General features: G+C 37.7%; 1 protein-coding gene across 5 annotated transcripts in view; it reads left to right on the top strand.

The window, feature by feature from the left end:
• The window catches only part of KYAT3 (kynurenine aminotransferase 3), a 77,118-nt gene that overhangs the window by 1,103 nt on the left and 50,983 nt on the right, over positions 1–25,032 (top strand). For 2 of the 5 annotated variants that reach the window (XM_023733363.1, XM_023733364.1), the window contains exons 2-4: positions 3,670–3,770; positions 19,038–19,096; positions 20,647–20,791. In XM_023733363.1, coding sequence (XP_023589131.1) covers positions 3,672–3,770; positions 19,038–19,096; positions 20,647–20,791 — 303 coding nt within the window. In that variant the 5' untranslated portion in view covers positions 3,670–3,671. Of the gene's footprint in view, positions 1–3,669; positions 3,771–10,472; positions 10,564–18,669; positions 18,704–19,037; positions 19,097–20,646; positions 20,792–25,032 lie in introns of those variants that run through there. The other 3 variants (XM_023733366.1, XM_023733365.1, XM_023733367.1) reach the window with 3 other exon arrangements.

The following is a 25,032-nucleotide window of genomic DNA, read 5'->3' as shown; positions in this document are numbered from 1 at the left end:
ACAGGGAGAGTGGAAATACTACCTTTGATCTTACTCTTGCCCTTTTGGGAGCTTGCAGTTCACCCAAACGTTAAAGTGTTTGTAAGTTGATAATTTGGATTCAAGGCCAGAACTTTAAACATTTATACTTGTTAAAATTCATTTTGATTGCTTGCCTACATTTTAGCTCTGGATTCTTCCCTCAACAATTCACAAAAATCCTCTTCTTAGATCTCTCTCCTTCAGGTCACCCCAAAATATGTGAAGCGTACCTTATGTCCTCATTTTAAACAGTCTACCTCATTGATAACAAATCGACATTTTTCTATTGATCTTGTGTATTTGAATATGGAGTCTACCTTGTGCATAATATGCCATTGGTAGATTAACTAGATCACCCTGGTTACACATTTGTCTTTTTTTTTTCACAGAATATTATTTTTAGGGAGAGACTAGGAAAATGTTTAGAATTAAAAACCTTCTCTCCAACTTTTCTTTTCAGTGGTATCCAAATTTGTTTAGCTTATTGATGAATATACATAAGGAATTTCATTGTAATTGGCAAATGCTGCTCAAAATATGCTTATGTAAATGCAGAAGAAAAGTAGTTTTCTTCAAAGGTTCTAAAGTTGCTTAGCTTTTCTTGGAGCCATTTTTTCATTGCTGTCCCCACAATTCCTTCCACAGTTAAGACTACCTAGTGATAGAGTTATGAATGAGAGGAAAAGAAAGCCCAGGTCTGAACTTTGAGGAATTCCAATCACTTAATGACGAGCAGAGAGGTAGGAAGAATAGGAGTTGTAGTGTCAGAACAGAAGCCAAGGGAACACAGTGTTTCAGGGAGAAGGAGTGCTTGGTCAGAAGTATCTAATGCTTCAGAGAGCTCAAAGAAAGAAAAAATTACAAAATGCCCACTGGATTTAACAATACGCATGTCAAAGCTGACTTTGGCAATAGTTGCTTCTTTGGGTAACAGGTACAAAAGTCAGATTGCCTCAGGGTGAAGAGTGAATATTGGTTGAGGAAAAGAAGATACCAAGTAAGAGAACTCTTTAAGTAAGATAATTCTCTAACATTTTTTGCTTTTGAGAGAAAGTGATAAGGAAAGTTTTGAAGAAGGAAGTGAGTAACAGAGGCAAAGCTAGCATCAAGAGTTTTATTTATTTTTTATTTGTATTTGTGTTTTGTTTTTGTTGTTTTTAACTGGAAGAGATTTAAGCTTGAAGAGCAAGGAAAGCTCAGTATACTGGAGAAAGAGGTCAAGATTTCTGTAGAGGTGGAAGGGGATGAGATAACCCCTCTTCGTGGGAAAAGGGATTATCCTTTTATAGGAGGATCACTTTTTCTATTATAATAAACCAAAAAACCAAACTTGTTGCTGTCAAGTCGATTCCGACTCATAGCGACCCCATAGAACAAAGCAGAACTTCCCCATAGGGTTTCCAAGGAGCAGCTGTTGGATTCAAACTGCTGACCTTTTGGTTAGCAGCCGAGCTCTTAACCTGCATGACCAGGGCTCCTCTATTATAACAAGAAGAGGGAAAGGTGGGTTTTTTAGATTTGATAGGGGCAGGTTGAGAGATCTCCCATCTCACGGCTTCTGTATTCTCTGTGATAGGAAGCAAAGTCATCTGCTTAGAGTGAGGAGGAAAGTGGAAGGTTTTAGGTTAGAGGAGTGTGGGAAAATTTTTTGAAATAATCAATTCGGACTATGGGAGAGAAGTATTGCCTACAATATACAATAGAAATACTGGAGAGTGCTGGGTATCAATTTGACATGGATGCATAACCAGGGTGATCTAGTTAATCTACCGATGGCATATTATGCACAAGGTAGACTCCATATTCAAATATACAAAATCAATAGAAAAATGTCTTGATTTAAGACAACGGATTGTTGACTCGAAAGACATAGAACATAAGGGTAATTATTTACTTTACAACAGGAATCAATAGCCCATGTAGCCAATTTAAATCATTAATTTATAAAATGATTTTATGTATTCAGTCAGTCATTCAACAGTTATTTATAAAGTGCCTATTATGTGCTAGAAAATGCAGTGATGAACTAAATACAGCAGGTCCCTGCTCCTGGAGCTCACATTATAAACTATCAAATGAGTGAATGAGTGATCAGCCAAACAAAAGTGCTTTGCAGGGAAATAAAGTTGGCTGACGTGATACAGAATGGTTAAGAGGATATTATAAATTGTGTGATTAGGGAAGGCCCACTCAAGGAACAGTCATTTATGCTGATATTATATTGACAAGATCAGAATTTTATATTCTACTTTTTTAAGAAACAGCCAATATATTAATTTTCACAGCTACAGCTTTCTGTAGCCTTAACAATTTGGTAACTTCTTAAAGAGATTTATAGCCCACTTCAGTCATCCCTTTGAATCCATAGTGTATTTCTCTTTTTCTACATAAGGTTTGATCAACTATTAGAGGAAGTGCGTCCACGGATGGAGCAGGCCATGTACTTGAGAGAACGACAATCTCAGTAAAACCTGATGAGCAGTTTCTGTTTGCCTAAATGTTTTTGGAAAGCTGAGTTTTGTTTTCACTTCCAAGTAGCAGTATAATGGAATTTCATATTTCCTTGACCTCCCACCATTTACCCATGACTAGTAACAATTTCCTTACAGGTAGAGAAGCAATTCAGAATGCATGCCTATTATGTAACTAGAATCTATTGAAGTGGGTTGCTAGCTATCTATGGAATTGTAGAGGGGAGTATCATCTGAGAAAATAACCTAAGATTCATTCATATACTCTATATTTATCAAAGACCTGCTGTCATCCTTCTTTTCAACCAACTTTCTAAATAACCTATTTCTAGTAACTTTAGTTTACTATTACGGGTTTTGCTTTTACTTGTGACTATTACCTGGATGATTCAGAAATTTGAGTAATCCTAGATCGAAATATTCTGGATTTTTCAGCTGCTAGAAATGGAACTTTGATTTGCTATAATTTAATGCTTATTCACTATAATTTAATGCTCTTGAATATCATGAAGCCTTACTTTTTGAATTCAGAATATCCTTACAGATCTCTAGTTTAAAATGTTATACACAGGTTTCCCCTGCTATCTGAAAGTAGACCTTTCCTATGAAATGCTTCGTAAGCCTATATGGCATAAAACGAAGAAGCAATTACCATTAATTTATACAGGAAAAGTTTTTGAGTGTTTCCAGACCCCAAAAATAACCTATCAAATCATACCAAATAACACATAAAACCTAAAATAACACTAAGTTGGCTTGATGCTAGATGCTGAGTGTAGTTCCTGGGGTAGGAGCTTGGCAATGCCACTCTCACTGCTAGAGGTGTGCGCTGCCTCTCTAATGGCTCCCTACAAAACAAACGCTGAACACTATTTTCGCCTTTTTTCATGAAAGCGAAAATCCTCTTTGGATTTCTTTTGGTTAGTGAAAACAGGTACTAATGTAGGTCTTTCCTAAAAGCAAAGTGGCATAAAGCAAACTTTTGAAAAGCAGGGGATAGCTGTATATAAATTTGTATAAGGGGAAGTAAATGTATTAGATGATTCTAGTGATGAGAGATTATACCATAGAAAAAAAACTTACATTTTATGTAAGCTTATGGTCTATTAGCTGTATGTATCTGATTGTGATTTCACATATATTTACTCACTTTTTCAGTTTTCCTTTTATCCTTTAGGTATGTTTTTGGCCCCAAGGAGACTTTGCTCTTTCGGCAGTAGTGCAAAATTCTTGAAGACAATTTATCCTTCAAACATACTTGGACTCCCTACTTCTGCTGTAGGTATTGCTTATCACTTACAGACAAAATATTATACATAGTTTGCATTATCCCCTCCAAAAGATGCATTTTTTCCAGGTACTTTTTATAAATAGTTGATTGGAATGAATATTTTTATTATATAAGTTGAAGGCATCTCTTGTCACTGGTTGGAACTGACATTCCTGAGCAACTGCCTGCCTGTCTGTGTATCAGGCATTGTGCTGGGTGTTACAAATTCATTGTCTCATTTCATCTTCACAAAACCCTTCAAGTTATGTGTTGTTGTTATATCCCTCTTTTACCAAGGATTAAATAGCTTTAGTAACTTGCCCAAGGCCACATGACTCGTACGTTATTGTTGTTGGGTGCCATTGAGTTGATTTCAACTTGTAGCGATCCCAGGTGACAGAGTAGAACTGCCCCATAGGGTTTTCTTTGCCGTAATCTTTACTGGGGCAGATCTCCAGGTCTTTCTCTCATGGAGCCTCAGGGTGGGTTTAAACTGCCAACTGTTTGGTTAGCAGCTGAGTGCTTAACCGTTGCGCCACCAGGGCTCTTTGACTTTTAAGTGACATATCCAAAATACCAAACTCACCTCTGTCTAGCTCTGGCACTCTAAAGGACAAACTCTGTCTGCTCGAAATTATAGTGATTAAAACTACAGGCTCTGTGCCTTCAAGTTTATAGGAAATAAGGCAGATTGAAGAATAGTTTAAGTGGCTTCATGGAAAAGCAAACAAACACATTCAGAATGTGGATCATATCACAGAATAACTGACCTAGTTTCTTCAACAAATCAGTAGCATGGAAAAAGAGTGGGAGGGGGTATTTTAGAGGGACAGCTCTGGGATTAAAAGAGGCTAAGAACTACAACCACCAAATACAAGGTGTGGACCTTGTTTAGGAACCTACTGCAATCAATGAAACTGTAAAAAGACATTTGTAAGAACAATCACAGAAATATGATTATGGACAGGATATTAGATGATACTGAGGAATTATTGTTAATTAAGCTTGATAATGCCATTGCAGTTATATAAGAAAATATCCATATATTTTAGAGATATATGCTAAAAATGTAGAGGTGGAATGGCTTGAGGTCTAGAATTTGCTTTAAAATTACTCTATAAAAAATAAAAGAAAAAGAAAAAAAGAGACGGATCAAATGAGGAACTGTCTTGATAATTATTGCATTTGGGTGGTGTGTATATGAGTGTTTTATATTAGGTCGAGTCATACAAAATTGCTGTATTTCCAGGTCAAAAATGATAGAATATTGGCAATTTCGTATGGTTTGTAAAAATGGAATGGGAGCAGTGTCTGACCTCTAACTTCACAAGAGGGAAGGAAGACCAAGATCAACAGCCCAAGGCTGTTCATCACAGAGTCCAGTTTCTCGGATTATTTGCTCAGCAAACAGATTAAGTATGGTGAAAGGATACAACCCTGACACACATCTTCCCTGATTTCAAACCATGCAGTATCCTCTTGTTCTGTTCGAACCACTGCCTCCTGGTCCATGTACAGGTTCTACAGGAGAACAATTAAGTGTTCTGGAATTCCCATTCTTTGCAATATTATCCATATTTTGTTATGATCCACAAAGTCGAACGCCTTTGCATAGTCAATAAGACAGAGATAAACGGCTTTTTGATATTCTCTGCTTTCAGCCAAGATCCGTCTGGCATCAGCAATGATATCCCTGGTTCCACATCCTCTTCTAAATCCTGCTTGAATTTCTGGAAGTTTCCCTGTTTATGTACTGCTGCAACCGTTTTTGTATGATCTTCAGCAAAGTTTTACTTGCGTGTGATAATAAAGATATTGTTCAATAATTTCCCCATTCTGTTGGATGACCTTTCTTTGGAATGGGCACAAATTTAGATTTCTTCCAGTTGATTGGCCAGGTATCTGTCTTCCAAATTTCTTAACATAGACAAGTGAGGGTTTCCAGTACTGCATGCATTTGTTGAAACATCTCAGTAGGTATTTTGTCAATTCCTGGAACCTTGTTTTTCACCAATGCCTTCAGTGCACCTTGGAATTCTTCCTTCAGTACCATCGGTTCTTGATCATACGCTACCTCCTGAAATGGTTGAATGTGACTGTGTATTCCTTCCATCTTCTTTTGATGCTTCTACCATCACCCAGTATTTTGTCCACAGAATCCTTCAATATTGCAAGATGAGGCTTGAATTTTTTCTTCAATTCTTTTGGCTCGAACCACCCTTTGAAATCTTCTGTTCAGCTCTTTTACTTCATCATTTCTTCCTTTCGCTTTAGCTACGTTACGTTCAAGAGTATCTTTCAAAGTCTCTTCTGACATCCAATTTGGTCTTTTCTTTCTTTTTAATTACCTCTTGTTTTCTTCATGTATGATGTCCTTGATGTCATTCCACAACTTGTCTGGTCTTCGGTCGTTAGTGTTTAGTGCGTCAAATCTGTTCTTGAGATGGTATCTAAATTCAGGTGGAATATACTTAAGGTTGTACTTTGACTCTTGTAGACTTGTTTTAATTTTCTTCAACTTCAGCTTGAACTTGCATTTGAGCAGTTGATGATCTGTTCGGCCCCTGGCCTTGTTCTGACTGATGATATTGAGCTTTTCCATCATATCTTTCCACAGATGTAGTCAGTTTGATTCCTATGTATTCCATCTGATGAGGTCCACGTGTATTGTCCCTGTTTATGTTAGTGAAAAAACGTGAATCCATTATAACTGATTTTTTTCTTGAGTGTCTTTCAAACTTCTGTCCCTACTTTGCATTTCCCCTTTTGAGTACTCTTCTGTTCTGCCATTACAGGAACATTTCTTTATTTCCCTCTGCCATCTAGTGGCAAAACAATGTAATCTGTCTGTTTTTTGAACGTGTATTAACACCTTGGAACACATCTCAAACCTATGAAATAATTTTGATAATGTCAGCTTGCTTAATGGACATCTTGTTCCTCAGAATATCTTGGCAGCTTTTGAAAATCGGCTTTTTCGAGGTATAATTTACAAATAATAAACTGCATCTATTCATAGTGCAGAGCTCAGATAGTTTTGACAGATGTATACACCCTGGAAGCCAACAAGATACAGAACACTTTTGTCCCCTCCAAAAGATTCTCTATGTGTCCTTGTCCATCTCTCACTCTGTTGATCTTGTTTTTGGCACCATAGATTAGTTTGCATTTTCTAGAATACTATGTAAATGAAATCATGCAATGTGTAATCTTTTGTCTGGCCTATTTTCCGAACCATAAAGATTTTGAGATTCATCCATGTAGTTGCACATATCAGTAGTTCCTTCCACCGTAGCCTTCTTGCGCTTAGAAACTGGACAGCACTTCAACACTATACTTGCGGGCCTTTTTAAATGGCAAAATCACCAGTACAAAGCGTAAGATGCAACAAATGTGGCACTAAATAAACCAAAAACAGAACACTTGTTTATGGTATGAGAGGTGAAACATGAAGGCAGACCATCACTATGTTCGTTGTCAGCTGGAAACCATTGCGTGGGAACTCAACCACCGTGCCTGTCTGTGAATGACTAGTATTGATTATGGGATTACAAAAAAATTTTAATAAGTAGGCAAATTCACAAATATGGAATCTGTGAGTATTAGGATCATATATATTGTAAATGTTCTTTCCCATTCTGTGGTTTTCCTGGCAACTTTTTAAGAAATATTAGAGCTTACTGAATCATCATAATAGATTATATATATCTTTAAAAGTCAAGCAATGATAATAATAATTAACATTTTCTGAGTGTTCACCATGTGCCACTGTGCTAAGTGCTTTATATAATATCTCACTTAATCCTTGTTACTGTCATATGTTCTAAGTACTATTTTTATCTCCAGTTTACTGATGAGGACATGTAGGTTTGGAGCGGTGAAGTAGTTTTTCTCAGTCACACTGTTAATGTCTTTAATCACTATCCTGTATCACCTTAAGCAAAATTATTGTTAACTCAATAAATATATTTTTACTGAGAATCTACTATATTGAATTAAATATATTAATATGTACGTGTGTGTGTGTATATATATATATACACACATACACAAATATATAGACACATATATACTTTTTTTCTGGGTATAAGAAAGTATAAGACAAAGTTCTCTTTGAGAACGTGAAACTAGACGTGTGCATATACCATATAAATTGTGATAAGTAGAAGAAAAGAGGTCTAGGCAAGACTAGGTGGTGAGGAGACTACTTATAACTAGGAATCTGAAAACATTACTTAGAGGAATTCAATCTGAGGTGTGTTTTTTCAGGTGGATTGTGTTTAAATAGGTGAAGATTATAGAGAAGACCATATCAAACAGAGGAAGGAACTTAAATAAAAGCACGGGAAGTAGAAAAGTACTGAATGCAGCAAAAAAATGGCAAGTGGTTCTATGCTATTGAATCACTGGATGTGAGGGGGTGGGATTGCGGGAGATAAGGCTGGAAATAGGTCATCAAGGGTCTTGAATGCCATGTTGGAGTTTCAGTTGCATTCCATAGATCATGAGGAGTCACTGAAGATTTTAGAGCAAGAACTTGTGTTTTAAGTACATATCTCTGGAGCACTGCAAATCATGGATTGGAGGCAGTACACTATGGTAGTAATTCCATGGAGGATAATTGAAAGAGGTAGGATTTCATTCACATGTTCAGAAACTACTTTTTGAACAGCTTATGTGCCGTACACCATTTTAGATTCATCACTGAACAAGACAAGTCAGATGTTTTCTGAGCTTTACATTTTAGTAACAGAGACAGATAATTAACAAGTAAAAATAAATGATTTCAAATAGTGGTGAATATCATAAGAAAATTAAATAGAAAAAATGCTAAAATTATTGGTGGTCTTATAGGAGAGCTGGGAAAGGCAATGTTAGATCAGATAGCCTTGGAAGCCTTCTCTGAGGAAGTTACATTTGAACAGAGGGCTGAATAAAATAAAGAGGAGGACATTGAGACAGGATACAGCAATTACAAATGCAAAGGCCCTTATTTTTTATATCCATCAGCTTTGCTGCAGTAACAAACCCAAAAATCTTTCTAGCTTACATCAATAAACATTTAATTCTCACTCATGATACTATAAGCTACAAGTGAGTTGTGGCTTTGCTCCAGTTTGCAGCTCTGCTCTACATTCTTCTTATTCCAGAACCCACCCTGAAGGAACAAACAGCCCCTATCTGAGATGTGCTACTTTCACGTAGAGAGAAGAACAAGAGGCTGAGCCAAATTGTGCAGCCGTATTTAAAGCTTCTCCTTGGACATAGTGTGTTCACATTTACTTTCCATTGACCAAAACAAACACATGGCCAAGCCCAAGGTTACTCATTCTGAAAGGGAGGGGTGAATAATTAGGTAGACTAATATAATCTATGACAGATGGGAGCAAACCTGGAATGTTTAAGGTACTGAAAGAGGAAAAGCCCAGTGAGAATAGGGATCTTGGTCTGTTTTGTATCCCAAGCTGAAGAGTGTCTTGCATATAGTAGGCACTCAATAAATGTTCGTTGCATGAATGAATGAAAGAAAGTCAATGTGGTTAGAATATAGTAAGTAAGGGAGAGAGAAGGTAGGAGAAATGGGCAGGAACCAGATTAGGTAGTTTCTTGTAGGCCACGGTGTGGAGTTTGGATTTTATTCTAAGAGACAATAGGAAGGCACTGATGGGTTTTAAACAAGGCAGTGGTATGATCTGATTTATATTTTTAAATGATCATTCTCACTAAGTAGCAAATGGATTATAAGTGAGCAAAAGTGGAGCGAAGGAGACAATTTCACAGGTTCTTATAGGGTACTTGGAGTCCTGGTGGTGCAATCGTTAAGAGCTCAGCTGCTAACCAAAAGGTTGGCAGTTCAAATCCACCAGCCACTCCTTGGAAACCCTGTGGGGCATTTCTACACAGTCCTTTAGAGTCGCTATGAGTTGGAATCAACTCAACGGCAGTGGAAGTGGTTTGGGTTTTGGTTATAGGTTACGTAAGTTGATGGCTGGAACTAAGGAAGAGACAGTAAGAATGAGGAGGAATGGACAGATTTGGGGGATGTATTTTGGAAATAAAGAAGATTTTGTTGTTGTTTAGTTGCTTCTGACTCATGTCAACCTTATGTATAACAACAAAATGTTGCCCGGTCCTGTGCCATCATCATGATTGTAGGTATATTTGAGTCAGCTTGTTGTTGCAGCTATTGTGTCAATATATCTCATTGAGGGTTTCCCCTCGTTTTCGTTGACCCTCTACTTTATCAAACATGATGTCCTTTTCTAGCAATTGACAGTGCTTGCTAACTTTTAGAAAGAAGGTCAAGTTACAGGCAGTGCCCAAAAACTTCTCATTAATCCTTCTTATCATCCTTCCTCCAACCAGGACAGATTTTAAAGTAATACCCTCAAAAACTAAGAAAGGTTTGCTCCAGGTTGAGTTGGGCCCCATTCTTCAACAGTTCCCATAGTCTTACTCCCCAACTAGGCCCTCCTCTACACCTAGATCTGCCTTGCACTGTGTGCCTTCAATAATTCTCTAGAGCAGGGACCATAAAATATCCACCAGGCATACTGGAACATGCCTGTTCCTCTCCTACTGTAAATATCATTAATGAGTCCTAACATTCTTTGCCACTGAGCCCAGATGCAGTTTCACAACCCATCATTTTAGGCAGTTGCTACTAATCGATCAATTGGCGTGTAAGATGTAACTTATTTTTTTCCCAGCTTAGAATTTGCTTCTCTAGTCAACTCTTCCACTTGGATCTCTACTCCAGCAACAGAAGCTTGAACTTCTTACCTCAAAACTACCATAGAGGTAGGATCTCTATCCCACTCTCCCTGTCAGTCTTCCCTTTTGATGGACTTGCTTGTACTGCTAAACCCTGAGACCCTCCTTTTAAGAACAGTATTGCCTCTTTCTCTTCTTCTGGGAAATGCTGTTTTCCCATTCCAACCATGTGTTTCAGTAGGATCTGGTCTATTTTAATACTGTCCAGAGGCACTGACCAGTTCTAACTCAACAAGCACACCTGGAAGGGCTGCGGGTGGTGGTGTTGGGTCTTGCAGCGTTTTTTGAATGGGGAGTGAGCACATTAAAAAGGCACAATCCTTTGACCACAACCTTATGTATCGCGTGATCTAGCTTTCACACTACTTTCTCTAACATTTTTTCATCATAGTCTTAATCATATTAATGTGATACCTTAGAAATTGTAGGAAAAGTGCTACAGTTCATTAGCCCAAGGCTAGGCCAGAGCTCTTCCCTAGGATTTTTGAAACTGGAACCAGAGAAAGCAATTCTCAGTCCTTCTATGGGGATGAGAAAAGCGGACTGAGAGGTTGAGTAGAAACATAGAGGTAGCAGAGCCCTGGTGAGGTTCTAGGTCCTGGTTTCAGTTACCCTTGAGCCTTGCTGCACCTTCGCCCTTCCCATGGTAACATGAGCTTTCTAATAAATTCCTCTTTTGGCCTAAGATATTTCAGACTGAGTTTCTGTCACCTGCAACTGAGGTCTGATTAATATAGCTTTGGGACTTCAAAGGCATTTATACAGTGGTCTCTTCCCCACCATCAAATCTGGAGCATGAACTCTGCCATTCAGTAGCAAGTCACAACTCCCTGAGAAGTAACAAAATAATCTCATGGAAGCATGAGCAATCGGGACTGTTATGCAGCACAAAAGAAAATCAAAGCAGGAAAAGCTAGGAAAGAGTATAACAAACTTTCTCTCTAACACCGATGTATATTTAAACAAAAGAGACATTTAGGAAGTGGTGTTAGTGCTGAGGAATGGAGGGAAATGATAGTACTGTCAACACTATGATTGTTGGAATGCTGAGATCGAGCTATCTATCTCTCTCTCTCTCTCATGTCAGGCTTCCATAAAAGTAACCCAAAAGTTATTGTGTTTGGCTGGTTTAGATAGAACAAGATGAGTGTAATATTGAGGATATTTGTCTTCCTTCTTGTGATAATTAATAGTTGTGTTACAGTAGGGCATTCACCTTTTAAATCAAACTTTAAAACTCACAGAAGCAGAGGAGAGACCTTTTAATAAAATGCACCTTTGAACACACTCTACCTACAATGGCAGAACAAAAAATAAGAAATTTCCAACAATAAGTGAATGGATGAGTAAAGTGTGATACATAAACAACTTGAAATATTATTTAGTAATGAAAAGTGATAATTTTATGAAGACTAAGAAAATTCATAAAATGATACTCTGTTAAGAGAAAAGGCAAAATATGAAAGAACATTACACAAGATGGTAACTAAAAATGTAATTCATAGACCTAGAAGATAATAGATGTTTGTCCCTCCCTCACCTCCCAGCACCCAGGCACCATGTAAAGCAGGTGTCATAATTACAAGGTGTGCTCCCTTTCTTTATGCTCCAGCCTAGTCTTAAACTGCTTGTATTAATTTCTTCTCATGCCTGATTTTTGTTTTCACCTCTCAACCATCCGTTGTTTCCAGCCTTTTCTTGCACTCTTTATCATTTTTTCAGGCTGTGATTTTGGCTTTTTTTGATAACAAAGACTCGATTGATAGCACGTGCTACGTAGATATCAACAGTCTTGATTTTCCCCAGCTATACCCCATTTGGGAAAGCTTTTTCCATACCTGCTCAGTCCCATGTAACTGCTCAGGTCTTACAGGTAGAGCCTCAAAAATATATGCAATTAAAACTTTAGTGTATTAGGGTGCTAGTATAATGGGTAATATTTTTTCTTTCCAAACTTTCCTTGTTCCAGCACCTTTGCAGTAAACTGCAAGAGCGACACCTGGTGGTAAGTCTATAGAAATGCATTTTCAGCCTCAAATTAACAAAAGAAAATTTAAAGATGTTTATTGTTTCATTAGTATTTTTTTGTTTATAACATGTAGCAGTATAGTATTATCAAAGCATTACAAGCCTTTTATCTACTTGTGAGCATAAGTCACCTCACAGAATTGGCTGGTTCAAAATTATAGAGGGGCTATAGATGTTCTGTTCTACACTGGAGACTCATACCAAATTCCCCATAGGATTTCAAGTTCATTTTAATTTCCTAATACTGAATCTACTCTGCGGAGTAGTTCTTAGACAGTAAGCATTTGCACCTAATCCCGAATCTTAGTGTCTTTGGACATTATGGGGTGTCTTGTAAACTTTCACCATCTATCTCATTATACCTCCAGACTTCATATCTGCCATGTTGTTGTTCACAATTATTTGCCTGTTCTCCCTGCTGGACAGTTATACTTCTCTGTCCCATTGATGTCAGGCTTAACCATTAAATTACTTTGGCCAATAGGGTTGTCGTGAGTCAGAATCAACTCCCTGGTAGTGGGTTTGGTTTTTTTTGTTTTGTTTTGTTTTAAGAAGTGATGTATGTACTTCTAAGCAGAAGCATTTAAGGGCTATTTCCCTCTACCCTGAGCCTGGAAATATTCTATATAGAGGGTGTTTCATTAGCCTGTGTCTCAGCGTGACGGTGACATGGAGCAGAGCAGCAACTGACCTTCCATGGATATGTAGAATGAGCAAGAAATGCACCTCTATGATTTTAAGCCACCAAGGTTGGGGGGGGTCATTTGTTACTGAGGTGTAAATTAAACTCACCGACACAAAACTGCTTAATTTAACAAGCTAACCAACACTATAACTTTGCTTCTAATGTGAGTGAATTATTTCTTTCATTCATTCTTCAGATATTTGTTGAAAACTTGCTATGTGCTAGGCACCGTACTAGATGTTGGATGCACAATAAATAAGCCAGAAATAGTCCTGTTTTCATAGAGCTTACAGTCAAAGGAGGATACAAACAAATAAATAGAAAATGACAACATTAGGTAGTAAATGCTATAAAAAGGAATGTACTCCATGTAATAGGAGCACATAGGAGGAGCACCTAATCTTGACTTGGTATATCAGAAGGCTCTGTGGAGGAAATGAAGTCTACCCTGAAAACTAGAGGTTAGCGTACAGGGTAATGTAGTGACAGGGTAGTGGGGAACAGGGATGGGACTGAGTATATAACTTGCTTTCTCAAAGGAGCAATATTGTCCCCAAGAGGGAGATAATTGGTGCTTGGGAGGAGGTAAAAATTCTTAGGTATTACAATGCTATGTGACCCTTCAAAGCTCAACCCTAGCTGAAAAAAATCATATTCTTTAATTGGGGGTGGAGGAGATTAGGAAAAAAATGTCTATAAAATATCTATAAAAACTCCCGAGGGGACAATGATGAATAAAAGGTGAAGAAACTTTGGTATAGAAAGACCATGTGGGCAGAGGGGAGATCACATATGAAGCTATAAAGATAAGAGAGAACATAGAATATTTGAAAAGTGAGAAATGGTTGAGACATAGAATTGGGAGGGAGGGGGAGTGGAGAAAGAAGTAAGAGAAGAGGCACATCTAACACAAATTAGAAAGGAAATTAAATCTGAAAATGCAGTTTGACATCAATTATCTAAATATTTTAGGTAAAATTGAAGTTTGTGTCTAAATCACGTCCTACAGACCATATTCACTTTTGTATATATGAGTCTGGACTTGCATTTGTAGTCACGTACTGAGTTTTTTTTTTTTTTTTTTTTTTTAGAGATAGGAAAGGACATTTGTTAAAATATCTTTTTCTATCTATCATGCTGGGGCTTTTTGGGTTTATAATTATAGTGTTTGGAATAACATCATGTTCAGGTGGGGACTTAATCATCATGCTATTCTGGAAGGCACTTTCATCTCTACAGAAATTGAGTGCGATTTACTTCACTGGAGTTTCAAAGTTTAAAAATAACAGAATAAAAAGATATTTTTCTCGGTCCTGTTATTGGGAATAGAGTGAGAACAATGGTCTACTTAATAACCCATTATCCTTATCTTCCTCCTAGATTGAATTAAAATTACTTTAATATTCTATTAGAAAGTTCCTTGCAAAAATGCTGCCAATCATTTTTTTTAATTTCTACCAGCTTCTTAACAATGAACTCAAAGCTAATTCATTTCTTTTGAGAGGAAGTATAAACTTAATTTTAGAATTTAAATAATTTAAAAAAATTTATATTGTATGCTATGATCCCTAGATACGCCGTAGCAATAATTTTGGCATGATATATATATATTTTTTTAACCACTGCCCTAGTTTACTTGGTGTAAGTAGACCCAATCTAAATTTCTATTATATTTTTAGTAGGCCACATTCCAGTAATATTTTTTAAGAGTCTCATTACGTAAAAGACAACATAAGGTGTTAGTTTTTAGTATGGGTGCTGGAGTAGACTGTCTCAATTCAAAACGTGGTTGAACCTGTTTGGGTTTAATGTTACCAGCTTTCTATACTTGAGCAAACGTGAAAGTTGTGTGATCTTAACCTTTCTGTGCCTCAGTTTCCTCATGAGTAAAATATGGCGAATCATAGAACCTATTCCATAGGGCTGTTGTGAATATTAAATGAGTCATTTATGGAAAGCAATTAGAACAATGCCTGGTATATACTTTTACTGTATTTGGAACCTCTTATTGAGTAGTTTTTAAACCATCTGTTGAATGCTTCCTGTATGCCACACAAGGAACTTACTTAGGAAACTATTAGTCCATCTTATCTAAAATGATCTACAGGCCATGATTTTTTAAATTTACTTTTAAAAATTTAAATTTTTAAAATTTTAAAATTTAAAATTTAAAATTGTTTTTTAAAATTGACTTTTCTATTATCATTATTGTTCTTTTGAGTACATTTCAGTCTTTATGCTGATTTTTTTTTTTAGGCTAGAATGATTTTTTTTTTTAGGGTGTTATTTTTGTCCTTAGGTGAGAGGATGAACCTCTAAGTTTCACAATAAAAAGTATTCCCAAGACAGCAGGTGGAAGATAGGTTCTTCTTTAGAATTTGTTATTAGGGTTTAGAATATATTATGGTATTACCTATTGTTTGTTGTTAGGTGCCCTCAAGTTGGTTCCAGCTCACAGTGACCCTATGTACAATAGAACGAAACACATCCCAGTCCTGCGCTATCCTTAAAATTGTTGCTATGTTTGAGCTCATTGTTGCAGCCACTGTGTCGATCTATCTCATTGAGGGTCTTCCTCTTTTCGCTGACCCTCAATTTTACCAAGCATGATGTCCTTCTCTAGGGACTGGTCCCTCCTGATAACATCTCCAAAGTAAACGAGACGAAGTCTGGCCATCCTCACTTTTAAGGAGCTTTCTGGCCATACTTCTTCATTTGTTCGTTCTTCTGGCAGCTCATTGTATATTCAGGATTCTTCAGCGATACTTTAATTCAAATGCATCAGTTCTTCCTTCTTCCTTGTTCATTGCCCAGTTTTCGCATGCATATGAGGCAGTTGAAAATGCCATAGCTTGGGTCAGATGCACCTAGTCCTCAAAGTGACATCTTTGCTTTTCATGACTTTAAAGAGGTCTTTTGCAGCAGATTTGCCCAGTAAAATACATTATTTGATTTCCTGACTGCTGCTTCCATGGGCATTGATTGTGGATCTGAGTAAAATGAAATCCTTGACAACTTCAATATTTTTTCTGTTTATCATGATGTTGCTTATTGCTTCAGTTGTAGGATTTTTGTTTTCTTTATGTTGCTGTGTAATCCATACTAAATGTTGGAGTCTTGGATCTTCATCGGTAAGTGCTTCAAGTTCACTTTCAGCAAGCAATGTTATGTCATCTGCATATTGCAGGTTGTTAATGAGTCTTCCTCCAATCTAGAAGCCACGTTCTTCTTTATATAGTCCAGTGACTCAGATTATTTGCTCAGCATACAGATTGAATAAGTACGGTGAAAGGATACAACCCTGACACACATCTTTCCTGATTTTAAACCATGTAGTATCCCCTTGTTCTGTTCAAATGACTGCCTCTTAATCATGTACAGGGTCCTCATGAGCACAATTAAGTGTTCTGGAATTCCCATTCTTCACAATGTTATCCACAATTTGTTATGATCCATGCAGTCAAATGCCTTTGCATAGTCAATAAAACACAGGTAAAGACCTTTCTGGTATTCTCTGCTTTCAGCCAAGATCATCTGACATCAGCAATGATATCCCTCATTCCACATCCTCTTCTGAAACTGGCTTGGATTTCTGGCAGTTCCCTGTTGATGTACTTCTGCAGTGTTTTTGAATTTTGTATTATCTGCAGCAAAATTTTGCTTGCATGTGATATTAATGATACTGTGTGATAATTTCCGCATTCTGTTGGATGACCTTTATTTGGAATGGGAACCAATATGGATCTCTTCCAGTTGGTTGGCCAGGTAGCTGTCTTCCAAATTTCTTGGCATAGACTAGTGAGCACTTCTAACATTGCATCCATTTGTTGAAACATCTTGATTGATATCCTGTCGCTTCCTGGAATCTTGTTTTTTGCCAATGCCTTCAGTACAGCTTGGACTGCTTCCAGCAAATACCACTGGTTCTTGATCATATGCTGCTTTCTGAAATGATTGAATGTCAACCAGTTCTTTTTGGTGCAGTGACTCTGTGTCTTCCATGTTCTTTTGATGTTTCTTGTGTTGTTCACTATTTTGCCCCAGAATCCTTCCATATTGCAACTCGAGGCTTGAATTTTTTCTTCAGTTCTTTCAGTTTGAGAAATGCCAAGCATGTTCTTCCCTTTTGGTTTTCTAACTCCAGATCTTTGCACATTTCTTTATAATACTTTGTCTTCTTGAGCCACACTTCAAAATCTTCTGTTCAGCTCTTTTACTTTATCATTTCTTTCATTCGCTTTAGCTATTCTGTGTTCATGAACAAGTTTCAGAGTCTCTTCTGACATCCATTGGGTCTTGTCTTTCTTTCCTGTCTTTTTAATGACCTTTTGCTTTCTTCCTGTATGATGTCCTTGATGTCATCGTATAACTTGTCTGGTCTTCACTCATTAGTGTTCAGTGAGTCAAATCTATTCATGCTATGGTCTCTAAATTCAGGTGGGATATACTCAAGGTTGTACTTTGGCTCTTGTGGACTTGTTTTGACTTTCTTCAACTTCAGCTTGAACTTGCAAATGAGCAATTGATGATCTGGTCTGGTCTGCAGTCGGCCCCTGGTCTTGTTCTGACAGATAATATCGAGCTTCTCCATCATGTCTTTCCACAGATGTAATCGATTTGATTCCTGTATATTCCATATAGCAAGATCCACATACATAGTCACCATTTATGTTGTTGAAAAAAGGTATTTGCAATGAATAGATTGCTGGTCTTGCAGAATTCTATCATGTGATCTCCAGCATTGTTTCTATCACTAAGGCCGTATTTCCGAACTACTGATCCTTTTTTGTTTCCAATTTCACCTTCCAATCACCAGTAATTATCAATGCATCTTGATAGCATGTTTGATCAATTTCATACTGCAGAAGTTGCTAAAAATCTTCACTTTCTTCATGTTTGGTATTAATGGTTGCTGCATAAATCCAAAAAATATTCGTATTAACTGGTCTTCCTCGTAGGCATCTGGATATTATCCTATCACTGACAGCGTTGTACTTCAGGATAGCTCTTGAAGTGTTCTTTTTGATGATGAATGTGACACCATTCCTCTTCAATTTGTCTTTCCCAGCATAGTAGACTATATGATTGTCTGATTCAAAATGGCCAATACCAGTCCATTTCAGCTCACTAATGCCTAGGATATCGATCTTCAAGCATACCATTTCATTTTTGACAACTTTCAATTTCCCAAGATTCATACGTCATACATTCAGTGTTCCCATTATTAACAGATGTTTGCAGCTATTTCGTCTCATTTTTAGTTGTGCCATATCAGCAAATGAAGGTCTTGAAAGCTTTACTGCACCCACGTCATTAAGATCGACTCTACTTTGAGGAAGCAGCTCTTCCCCAGTCATATTTTGAGTGACTTCCAACCTGAGGGGCCCAACTTCCATCACTGTATTAGACAATGTTCCACTGCTATTCATGACGTTTTCACTGGCCAGTTTTTTTGTAAGTAGATCGCCCGATCCTTCTTCCTAGTCTGTCTTAGTCTGAAAGCTTTGCTGAAACCTGTCCGCCATGACCCTGATGGTGTATGACATACCAGTGGCATAGCTTCAAGCATCACACCAACACGCAAGCCACCATAGTATGACAGACTAAAAAATGAATGGTGATGGTAGTACCTAGTAAAGCTTATTTATTTATTCATTTTTTGGTAATACCTAGTAAAGCTCATTTACCTGGTAAAATAAGGAAAAGGAAGGACTACTCATGGCTTTTGGCATTTTCTTTTTTTAAATAAAAGCAACTAAAAAACCCTTTCAATATTTATATCTTCCAGAAAATGTCTTTGAAATTAAAAAATGCAAGACGAATTGAAGGTCTTGATAGTAATATGTGGTGAGTATCTTAGAGTAAAAAAAACAATTTTGTAAGGTTTTTCTCCTATATATTTTTATATCCTCAGCTGGAAATTTTTCACCTTATCCACAGTCAGTGAATAAAACCACAATTATAATTCATCCATTAAATGTAAAATAAGTGAAAAGAAAATATTATTGAAGAAGGGTGACTTCTGTCTGGAACACCTTTTATTAGGCTATAATGTATTGCTTTATTAAAAATGGAGTATTTATACTGGCCTTTATACCAAGTTTAGCATGTTTGGTTGCATGTTAACTAAGATAACTTACTGTGTAACTGTAGTCCAGACACCTGTTTAAGTAAATAAGTCTTACACAGCCACACTCACTCATTTACATAATCCAGTGGCTGCTTTTTCACTACAATGGCTGAGTGGGGTGGTTGCAACAGAGATCATATTCCCAAAAAGCCTATTGAAAATGTTTGCCAAACCCTGCTTAAGCAATTAATATAAGCTTCAATCTTCTCGTTGTAAAGTAGGGCTGTTGTGGGGCTTAAATAAAATAATTCCTGTAAAGTGTTTGCCGTTGCGCCTAGCATATGCTAAGACTAAGTAAATGTTAGCTACACTATCATTATTATTACTATATTGTCATCTACACTGGAGCTAAAATGAGCAAAACAATGAATTAAAAACAAATTTAATATAAGCATTTTATTTTACTGCCTTTAAGTTTAGTGTTTCTAGAAATTTTAGTTTGTGAATGGGAGTATGAGTTTTTGTTACTGCAGTTCTAGACCTGTTCTGTTGACTTTATGATGAGTTGTTCTTCCTTTTAAATTAATTGTTTGGGGTCATAAATTTCATTCAATATTTGTTCAATGCTATGAACCCTTTCTCCAGAAAACTGTACATCAGCACATAGACACAGTTTTGTACCCAGTTTCAGAAGGTTCACAGGTCACCACCTCACCCATACTGGTCTTGCTTTCAGGAAGGCCTGCACTGTTTTTCAGCAGTGACTGTGATCTTCTTTGCAATTATAGATGTACATTTGCAAGATGACTAATAAGGACCACGTTCTATGGCTATGAAATGGAAGAAAGATAGTGATCCATACACCAATTTATTGTTTAGAAAATGTGCCAGGCCTTGTGCTAGGCCCTAGAAATATAGCAGAGAAAAAGTCAAATTTGGTGATGCCCTCATGGAGCTTACATCCTAATCCATGATATTTTTTTCATTAGTTCTAATCTCTAATGATTGATTAGAGAACCCAGCAGCAGCCAGAATTTTTGAGGACAAAAAAGACCTGATAAAACATGGATATAATGGAATTGAAGTTTGTAAGGAATGTTGAAGTCATCAGTTCAACCATTATTTTATTAGATAAAGTCATTTTGTGGATAGGTGAAATTTTTGTTGAGAACTGATTTTTTTTTTTTTTTTTAATCTGTAAGACTACCTTAGGACTAGTTTTTCAATTTTGACAATGAACTGTGGAAAAGATAACTTTGTAATTATAGTAATTATTAATAGTGTGTGTGTGTGTGTGTGTGTGTGTGTGTGTGTATTTTAATCTCAGGGTTGAATTTACCAAGTTGGCTGCAGACCCCTCTGTTGTGAATCTTGGCCAAGGTCTTCCAGATATATCCCCTCCTATACATGTAAAGGAAGAATTATCAAAGGTTGCAGCAATTGATGGCATGAACCAGTATACACGGGGCTTTGTAAGTAAATTAGAACCATGTGGGACACAAGCTTGTGCTTTATATTGTATATATATACATATGTAAGTACTTCTATCACTTATATGTAATTGTCTCCCTGGGACCAAATATCCCAATCTGGTAACCACAGAAACTCCCACCCTTACCCTTATCTCCTAGGATGAGTTTTCCCCTACTTGCAGCCCCTCCACAGTCCTGTTTTGGCCCTTACTTTACTGTTGATCCAGGATGGGATCTTATGACAATAAGGAAAGAGAGGATATCTCTTGAGACAGTCTTTTCTATCTCATTAATACTTATGCAACCACAGCACTGGACTCTTAATGAATATCCTCCTTTTCCCAGTTAATTACTTTTTACCTCTCTACCCTAGCCCAAACTTTTTCTGTGATGAAACACCTAGGATATCTGGACATTTTCTAGATTGAGAGGTACCTTTGAAATATAGATACAATTGTTATATGTTTGAGTATTTGTCTTTTCCATTTGTGATAGTGTGGAAAATTGAGAGGAAGTGTTTTAGGAGGAAGCCTTTTAATTTTTGTCTTTTATAGTAGTTTATAAAAATTCATAGAAAGGCTTTGCTTTGGGGATGGAAGCATAGCGAAAAGCAGAGAAAAAACAAGCCACGGACTGGGAGAAAATATTCACAATATATATATCTGACAATGAACTTATTTCCAGACTATATAAAGAACTGTTTTAATTCAACAAGAAAAGGAATTTTAATTGGCAAAAGATTTGGACACTTTACAAAAGAAAATATTCAAATGGTCAATAAGTAACAAAATTTTTGCAGCACCCTGATTCCTCAGAGATTAAAGCCAGTGAGATACCATTTCACACCCATTAAAATGGACAAAATTATTTTTAAAACTGATAATACCAAGTGTTGGCAAGGGTATGAGCAGTTGGGACTCTCATACACTATTAGTGGGAATATAAAATGGTACAATCTGGAAAACTGTTTGACAGTTTCTTATAAAGTTAATCACGCACCTACTATATAATCCATCACTCTACTAGTACGTATTTATCCAAGAGAAATGAAAACCTGTATCTACACAAAGACTTGTACACAGATGTTCTTGCCGACATTATTCACAATAGTCAAAAACTGGGAACAAACCAGATGTCCATCAACAGGTTAATAGATAAACACAATGTCATGTAGCTATTCAACATAACGTTATTCAGTATCAAAAAGGGACAAACTACTGATAAACCATAACATGGATAAATTTCAAAATCATTATGCTTTTGAAAGAAGCCAGAAACAAAAAATGTATATACTGTGTGGTTCCATTTGTATGAAATAGTAAAACATAAACTAATAAATGGTAACAAACAGATAAGCAGAAAAATCAATGGTTTGGAACAGAGGGGTTTAGCTGCAAAGGCGCAAAGGGAACTTTTGGTTATGTAGGTGTCTTAGTCTGGGTTCTCTAGAGGGGCAAAACCAGTGAAGCATTTATAAATATATATAGAAAGAAAATTGCTTAAAGGAAATGGCTTATGCAATTGTGGGAGCTGGCAAGTCCCAAATCCATGGGTTAGGTGACAGGCTGAAGACCTCTGCTGGCTCATGTGATTGCAGGGGCTGCTGAACCCAAAATCTGCAGATCACATGGCAGGTTAGAGTCCTCTGCTGGCTCACAGAGTTGCGGGGATTGGCAAATCCAAAATGTGCAGGTCAGGCAGCAGGCCAGAGACTTCTGCAAGCTTAAGTCCCAAGAACTGGAGGTCAGGCAATGAGAAGAGTGCAGGGTCGAAAGAGAGTGAGTTTTGCCAGAACATACATTTATATAATGGAGGCAGGCCCCACCCAGGGAAACTCCACTTTCAACTGATTGGCTGCTCACGGCAGATCACAAAATGAAAAGTAGCCTAGCAACGTTGATGCATAATATCATCACAGTCTACCCCTTGTCAACTTGGCACCTATACACATCTCCTTAAACGATACATATTCTCTAAATAAAGTCATACTTGCACCTAACATGATGAAACTAACGTGTACACCCGAAAACACACTTGTATTTTATAATAAGTAATAGGATAAATGTGATAAGGAAGGGAAGAAAACAAAGATATCTGCCATGAATATATATGTGTCTATATATATACACACATGCGTGTATGACAAAACAAGGAAGAAATACTCATAACAATCACAGTCCTTGTTTCTGCAACTGGTCACGTGGTCACAGCTGGTATTTAGAACTACCTTCTTCCACCATCCATTCTGTATTCCCTTTGCCCTCAGCAAGCACTTCAGCTGGTCATGGTTCTTTGCCTGGTGGGTCGACCCAAACCTTCATTCCTGAAGGGTCTGGGCAATTAGTAGTCATGTCAGAATTAGGTTGCTGTAGTCTTCCATTGACTTTACTCACAGGGCATGGTCGTACTAAGAGACACCCTAAGGGATCTCCTGTATTCCAGATATACTCTTCTTTACCTCCATTATGTAATATCAATCCAATTTCCCCCTTTGTAATCAGGATCAATCACACCAGCCAATATGGTAACTCCCTTCTTAGCCTGTTGACCCAGAAGCATGAGGAGCCCAAAGTGGCTGGGTGGCATTGTTAGGTTCCAGTTAAATGGAATCAATATTGTGTCCCTGGATGGGAGCATTCTTCCTTTTGGAACTAAGACCTCTAGACTTGCACAGCATAGGAAGCAAAAATTTTGCAAGTGGGGTCACTAGGGGTAATAGTGAGTGGTACCACTCCACTTCCACCCCTTGATTCCTGGGCCCATAAATTGTGGTTATAGGAGAAATAGTACCATATACTGTATGTATGTATATACAACCTCCTGGAGAATACTGCCCCAGCCCTGCAAGGTACTGCCACCTAGCTGGCACTGTAATTGTGTCTTTAAAAGGCCACTCCACCTTCTTTTAAACCAGTTGCTTCAGGATGATGGAGAACATGGTAAGACCACTGAATTCCCACGACCATGTGCCCATTACCACACTTCATTTGCTGTGAAGTGAGTCCCTTGATCCGATACAATGCTGTGTGGGATAATGTCCTAGTTATCTAGTGCTGCTGTAACAGAAATACAAGTGGATGGCTTTAACAAACAGAAATTTATTCTTTCACAGTTTAGGAGGCTAGAAGTCTGAATTCAGTACACCAGTTCCAGGGGAAGGATTTCTCTCTCTGCCGGCTCTGAGGGAAGCTCCCTGTCATCAATCTTCCCCTGGTCTAGGAGCTTCTCAGTGCAGGAACCCCACGTCCAAATGATGTGCTCTGCTCCTGGCTCTCCTTGCTTGGTAGTAATGAGGTCCATCTCCTCTCTGCTCCATTCTCTCTTTTGTATCTCAAAAGAGATTGACTCAAGATACAGCCTAATCCTGTAGATTGAGTCCTGCCTCATTAACATAACTGCCTCTAATTCTGCATCATTAATATCATAGAGGTTAGGATTTATAACACATAAGATAATCACATCAGATCACAAAATGGTGGACAGCCGCAGAATACTGGGAATAATGACCTAGCCAAGTTGAAGCACATTTTGGCAGGACATAATTCAATCAATAACAGATATGACAGTGGATAAGGCATTCTGTAAGTCCATGGACAGTAGTTTTGGCAGAAGCATTGCATGCAGGGAAGTCAAATCAGTATCCAGAGTGTCTATTCCAGTAAGAACAAAACAATGCCCTTTCCATGATGGAAGTGGTCCAATGTAATCGCCCGCCACCAGATTGCTGGCTGATCACCTCGAGGAATGGTGCCATATTGGGGACTCAGTGTTGGTCTCTGCTGCTGGCAGATTGGGTACTCATTAGTGGCTGGAGCCAAGTCGGCCTTGGTGAGTGGAAGTCCATGTTCTGTACCCATGCATAACCTCCATCCCTGCCACCATGATCATTTTGTTCATGAGCCCATTGGGCAATGACAGGAGTGGCTGGGGAAAGAGGCTGACTGGTATCCACAGACCACGTCATCCTATTCGGTTGATTGTTCAAATCTTCCTCTGCTGATGATACCCTTTGGTGGGCATTCACATGATACATAAATATCTTCACTTCTTTGGCCCATTCAGAGAGGCCTATCCATATACCTCTTCCCCATACCTCCTTGTCACCAATTTTCCAATCACATGTTCCAAGTTCCTGACTATCCAGCAAAACCATTGGCCACAGCCTATGAATCAGTATAAAATCGCACATCTGGCCATTTCTTCTTCCACGCAAAGTGAAAAATCAGGTGCACTGCTCGAAA

This window comes from Trichechus manatus, unplaced genomic scaffold (genome assembly GCF_000243295.1).
Source record: "Trichechus manatus latirostris isolate Lorelei unplaced genomic scaffold, TriManLat1.0 scaffold00058, whole genome shotgun sequence".
In the NCBI taxonomy this organism is placed as follows: Eukaryota; Metazoa; Chordata; class Mammalia; order Sirenia; family Trichechidae; genus Trichechus; species Trichechus manatus.
This window is presented reverse-complemented; position numbering and strand designations above follow the sequence as displayed.